Source organism: Metarhizium album (assembly GCF_000804445.1).
Source record: "Metarhizium album ARSEF 1941 chromosome Unknown scaffold_11, whole genome shotgun sequence".
NCBI classification, from domain to species: domain Eukaryota; kingdom Fungi; phylum Ascomycota; class Sordariomycetes; order Hypocreales; family Clavicipitaceae; genus Metarhizium; species Metarhizium album.
In genome coordinates, this window is record NW_024467585.1 from 839,538 (window position 1) to 845,537 (window position 6,000).

At 49.4% G+C, this 6,000-nt stretch overlaps 2 protein-coding genes across 2 annotated transcripts; both read left to right on the forward strand.

Annotated features, from left to right (window-relative positions):
- Window positions 1-2,495: 2,495 nt before the first annotated feature.
- On the forward strand, window positions 2,496-3,650 carry MAM_05003 (TRI14-like protein; the record flags this gene model as incomplete). Its single annotated transcript, XM_040823801.1, has 2 exons — window positions 2,496-2,653; window positions 2,768-3,650. The coding sequence occupies 2 exons, from the start codon at window positions 2,496-2,498 to the stop codon at window positions 3,648-3,650; spliced, it is 1,041 nt and encodes a 346-aa protein (XP_040678472.1).
- A 1,210-nt stretch (window positions 3,651-4,860) lies between these two features.
- MAM_05004 (uncharacterized protein) lies at window positions 4,861-5,579 on the forward strand (the record flags this gene model as incomplete). The annotated part of the gene is made up of 3 exons (XM_040823802.1): window positions 4,861-4,887; window positions 4,938-5,236; window positions 5,309-5,579. The coding sequence occupies 3 exons, from the start codon at window positions 4,861-4,863 to the stop codon at window positions 5,577-5,579; spliced, it is 597 nt and encodes a 198-aa protein (XP_040678473.1).
- Window positions 5,580-6,000: the final 421 nt, after the last annotated feature.

Consider the following 6,000-nt stretch of genomic DNA (forward strand, 5'->3'; position numbering starts at 1 on the left):
AGACATTGCCAGCACTTGTGAAACTCTCAAACACTCCTAGCGCTATGCATCGCATTAGTTGTAAATATGTCAGCTTGGGACTTGAGTTACAGATGAATATAACTAGCAAAGCAACTACGACTTTCAAGTATTCCTTTTTATGGTGAATACTTTTAACAGACTGATTTAAAGATTAAAAATGTGTCTCTCAATGTTTCTTGCCCCGGTTGCCAAGTTCATTCTTGCGTAGCATAGAGAAAGAGGGAAGGCAGATCGACCGACTTGAATGTTACCCAGAGATGCAGTCGCCACGAAAAGGCCATTCTTGGCCGGTAGTAGACGCCTTTGACGGCGGTTTCACAACCGCGTTATATTCACATACTTCATGAAGAATAGCATACCACCTGGCGCCTGTAGACCCTCGCAAGCTGTGGTTCGAATAGTGGCGATCGATGATGGTCTTGCGAGCAATAGGAAAAGAGAACCGATTTGGGGAATGTGCTCATCTCCATGACTGCTGTACAATTGGCGATGGAGGCTGTGTACTCCTGAGCAAAGAAGTTGTACCTAGTGTAGAAGTCACCGCAAATGCATGAGGATTCTAGACTGGGGGTCTGTCAGTGGCGGTGTCTCTGAACTCACATGAATAAAGACGCAGCGAAGGGAGTTTATCTATTATGCAGACTAGGCTGGATAGTTGCAACACGTTAAAGGGTGACTCTTTGTTCAGGGGAAACTGTGAATCATGTCACTAGCAAGAACCACCTGTCCTAAACTTGTTGCATAAATGTGACTGCTAGCATAAAACCCCTGTATCGTGGACGTGTGTGTACATAATCGCTGTGTTGGTGCATACAGACCTGTATATAGCTACAGGAAGGCAATAGGCAAATTTCTGAGTAAATGAGAACCACTTATTGCAACGTTGATGAAAACGAATCACACATCTTGTTACCGAGCAGATACCGCCCGTATCGCGCTCTTTGACTCCTAGTTGGAGAGAAAACCGCTGTGCGCCTCTACTCACCATCTTGATCGATCTCGGGGTAAGATGCGTTGGGCTACGACTATTACTTGTTCCTTCTTAATGAGACGACACAGAGTCGGTCGCGGCCGTGCTCCTCCGAGCTTATACTTGATTCCGTTGCTACGTGTGAAAATAATTGCCGGTTCAGGTACTGTAGTTACATAAATGTTGCAAACTAGAACCACAAACACTAGGTTCCAAATGCAACCCATAACAGTCGTGTCAAATCGATGTGCTAGTGCCAGAAACGTCTCGCCGTCGTGATCCAAAGTGTTTGACGACTTGTGACAGTTTCAAATGCCGGACAGACATTTTCTGAGAGACGGCACACTCGACTTGCTTTCTCAGAAGAGCACGGCATGTCTTGAGCCATCTTAAAGGGTTCGAAACTTGGCGGCATTAGTAAATGCCATTAGCTCACTGCTATAACTCTGTACATCTTGGTGCATTGTCGAACCCCTACCGGCCATCAAAGCAGAGCCGCCGGCAGGAACCCCTGAGGAAGACTCAAGACGGAATTTCTCAGATCCGCCACAGAGTCAAGCCGAGAGGTCTTATGCATGCCGATTGCCATCGTTCCGATCGGACCTTAGCTGGAATCGGGATGACGTGTCTAAAGAAAACTGTCTAGTGCCCTAGTCCCGGAAGCAGCATGCTAGACAGATCCGATAGCTGTGCCGAAATTCGGGTGCGATTACGTCAGTAAGCATTGATCTTCCCCACCAGCAGCTCCAACTGCCGGATAAGCATAGCGTGGCCCACTCGTTCGTATCAGGTCACGGGGTCAATGGTCTGACGCTCTAGAGGATATCTAAGCACGCAGGTAGACGAGTTGTTTTTAGGGCACGGGGAGAGGAGCCGACTACTATCCGACGCGACTGCTGTCTAATGATAGTTTTATTTCGAGACGAAATGGAATCGAACAGAGTAGAGTATCTAATACATAGCGCTTTTTTACTGGGTTTTAATCCTTGTGGCTTGCTTCTGAATTACTACTCTCCGCTAGTGGATCCTCATTAAATACTACGGCACTTGACTAGGCTTGGGTAGGTGCCAATATAAGCTACTGTAACTACTTTAGTGCGTACTCAAGCAACCAAGTTGCATCTTGGCAGCTCCCGGCGTGCCGATCAAACTTGCCGTTGCTTCGGCCTACAGCAGAAGCTGACGTACACACCCTCACTTAACGGACTGCTTCCTTGTCTGCTATGAAACATTACGCAGCTTTACACACCGATAATGATGACCTAATTTGGCATCTGGCTTAAGAGCTCTTCTAGCGCTATCCCGCCCGGCCCTACAGCAGCATTAAAGTCTCAAGTCCGGCCCAAACACGCAACATGTCTTGTAGTAAATAAATATCCTGAGCGTTCGCGCCGAAATTTCTGACACATTTTGTCCTTGTAAATTAATAGGTCAAGCTGCAACTTGAATCAGCCAGCCACAAGAACATTGTTGTGTAGCAAAGTCAAACTCATCACAGACGAATATGTTTTTTGCACTCGTGCCACTTTTGGCGGCGACCGCTGCGCATGGCAGCACCATTCGGGATTCTGCCGGACCCAGCGGAGACCGGGTCGTTAGTTCCTATCAATTATACCCCGAGAATATCGATTACAACGCCAAGAACGGCCTGGCTTATATGAGGTATGTTGGTACTTTTAGTATTGGGGACACAATCAGAAAACACAAAACGCAGGATACTCGGGCCAGCAAAAAAAAAACAGAGTCATAGGTAAACTGCTAATACGTTGTAAATAGCGTCCTGTATAATTCCACCATTGCCGTCTACGAGCCAATAAGGAACAAGATTGTCGACATCATTGAGTTCCCACCGCTGTCTGGACAAGCCGTTTTCCACGCCAGCGGCGTCCAGGTTGACCCGCTAGGTTACCTATCTGTTATTGTCAATGCCGGAGCCGCCTTCGACACTCGCGGCGAGGACATCTCCGGGGACAACTTCCTCATCAAGTACGACCTCCAGGGCAAGAAGGAGGTTTGGCGGCAAAACCTGACGGCCGTCACCAAGGGCGTGTACAACGGCTTCCAGGACATTGAGCACGATAGCTCCGGGACTTCCTTTGCCGTTGGCACCTGGCCGAGCAGCATCGTCCGCGTTGGCGCTGACGGAAAAGACGCAAAGGCGTGGTACCTCACCAACGATACCGACCACACCAAGAAAGGTCTTACCGCACTGGCCTCCAAGGGCAATATCCTTCTTGCCTCGGAAGATATAGGCCACAGACTGTTGCGGTTCGACATGACGGCAGATCAGGGCAACCCTACCGTGGTCCCTATCGGCGAGAATGGGACTACTCCCATTGCCAACAGGCCCGACGGCATTTACCTGCCCAAGCGATTCTGCGGCAATGTGCTCCTTGTATCCTCGCAAGACCAGGGAACAATTGTGCTTCGCTCTCGAGACGGCACCTGGGAACGTGCCGAATGGCTCGGCATCGTGCCCAACAGATTTGCGAGCGAGGGTGGTTCCACGACGGCGTCTGTGCAAATGGGCGACCGCATCTTTGCTTCGACCGAGTGGTTTGGCGATGCGGCCAATAAGGTCCCTGGCACGCTTGCTGGAAACCGAACCGAGTTTCCCATGTACGACATTACTGACGAGGTTGTAAAGTTTGTCGGCTAGCGACTCTACTTGCGAGATTATTGCAGTTGCAAAGTTAGTTATTCAAGTCTGGGAGTAGGTTATTCCTAACAATACACCAGGGGTCGTGAACATGGCCCTTGTGTAACCTGACCACCCGTGTCACAGCTAAGATGTGAGCAAATGATATTCCGAGTTACGGACGTCCGTATGGTTGTGTCAAGCAAACTTGAAACAGCGCTGTCAACACTACATATGTTGATGCAGTTGAGGTTTGCAAGGAGGCAAACGTAGAACAATAGCTCTCACCGGAAGTCATCGCTCAGTAGCGCTATTGAATTGTTGATCTATGCAAGTCACATGGGTCGTTGAGCTGTACTGCTGGAGTTGGAGCTAGTTCGCGAACCTTTGGTGATTCGTCCATGAAAAGATCTGGCCGACTCTAAAGTCTTGCCACGCGAGAATGCTTGGACGCTTGAGCGAGCGGTAGATACCTCCCTAGAACGTGCTGGCGTTGATCACGCTGCGACTCGTCCAGGGAGCCGGAACAGTCTACGTTGTGCATGTTCGATTTCCACAGCCAATCGCGGTTACTTCGGCTGGATTGGTACGTGGGGTAAGTTATACATTGGGGCAAGTACAGCCCACAATGTGTACTGTCGTACTCCGTAACTCGTAACTACTTTGCATCCCACATAACCGATCCGTACATAACAGTGCATGCTTTGTTGTTGCCTAGGCAACGCAACCTCTTGCCCCTCGCGCATATATCGCTTTCCACTAGGTACAATCTTATTGTGGGATTGCTACACCTTTTTTCCCAGAACGCTGCGTGCGCACTGGAGGTGTGAATATGGGGGTAAGCATACTCGACTGGGTCTCAGAGATTGAACTACCGTCAGATTCTTATGACACGGCAGCAGCGCCACTCACGCCGTCCAAGCGGCAGTGGGCGCCAGATGTCGACCTAACCCCAACAAAGCTAAGTATGTACTTCTCTCTTTTGACTGCTGGATTTTCTCTCTAAGTGTTCCAAGTCAGTGAATGCTCCGAGTTCAGCCACCAAGATTTGCAGTCGGATATTGCCTCGACAACGAGTTCGAGTCGGCGCTCGCCTACGAAGCGTTCCATAAGCCCTAGAAAGAGGGAGATGGCGTTGCGGATGGCGACAACTTTTCCAATCTGTCGGGAAGATATTTCATCTGTACACATTCCTACACGGCTAATGCAGGAGCTCGCCCGAGTGCGAGGCATGCGTCTTATTCCTCTTTCTGTAAAGGTACGCAACAAAACTTGCCGCAAGACGACAAAGCTCCGTTTTTTTGACAGGCTCGGAAGGACCGACTCACTAGGGATTCTGGGTGGGCGAACCCACCGCAAGATGGCTGGTTTTATGGCGATCAAGACTTGATTGCAAGCGGCGTGGCAGACAGTCTATCCTGGATTGGAAACAACGCAGACGAGGACGACGTGTATATCTACCGGCGTCTAAAAAAGGTTCGAGACAATACCATAGAACGGACTGAACGCATGGATTATGAGGCCGGCTGGAACGAAGCCATTCACTGGGCACTACTCGAGCTAGCCCTTGACACTGATGCTTGCGCTGGTGTTTGCTGTCGGAACGTGTACGTCCGTGATGAACCCCAGATTTAAGGAAAGGCGTCGCTCACTGAAGCTCACTGCAGTACGCAATGCAGCGTCTACAAGGAGCTGCGTGATCCTGACCCTCTACTTGCCGACACCAAGTCTGACTACGCACTCTGCCTCGACCCGCCGGAAAACTCACGTCTCGTCGAATTGCTGCGACATTACCGGCGGCTCAATCCCCAGAAGAACCGGGCGGCCCACATACAATTCAGCGACGAAGCTAGTACTCCTCTTGCGGTTGGCATCGAAACTAAAAGCTGTGATGGCGAGGGCGCCGGGTTTTCAGGGCTTCAGTCCAAGACCTTCAACAGTTGTGTGTAACTTTCCACTGACCCGAATCACTGTTGATAACTCAAGAAGAGTAGGGTGCCGCAATGAACTGTCATCTCAATGGAATTAATCATTGCTTCAATTTAGCATGACGCCATCTGTCCTAGATGATTAGATACAGCGCGTGTAAGATTTAATCCGTCAAACACGATGGGATAACCCTTTCCCAGTTAGTCGTCTCAGCCCCATAACAAAACTGCTGAGGATACCAGCCTTGGCAAGATGGTCTCTGCCCCAGGATTACCTTGAAATATAGAAATGAGATATTTAGACAGTCTAAATGCACTCAGATTATCACGATATTAGGTATGGGAGAGTTAAACCTGTACTATAGAGTGTACAATTAGGCATGGCATTTTGTATGCGCGGAATTAACTGCATCACTTACAACATTTAAATGAGTCGCGGGTTC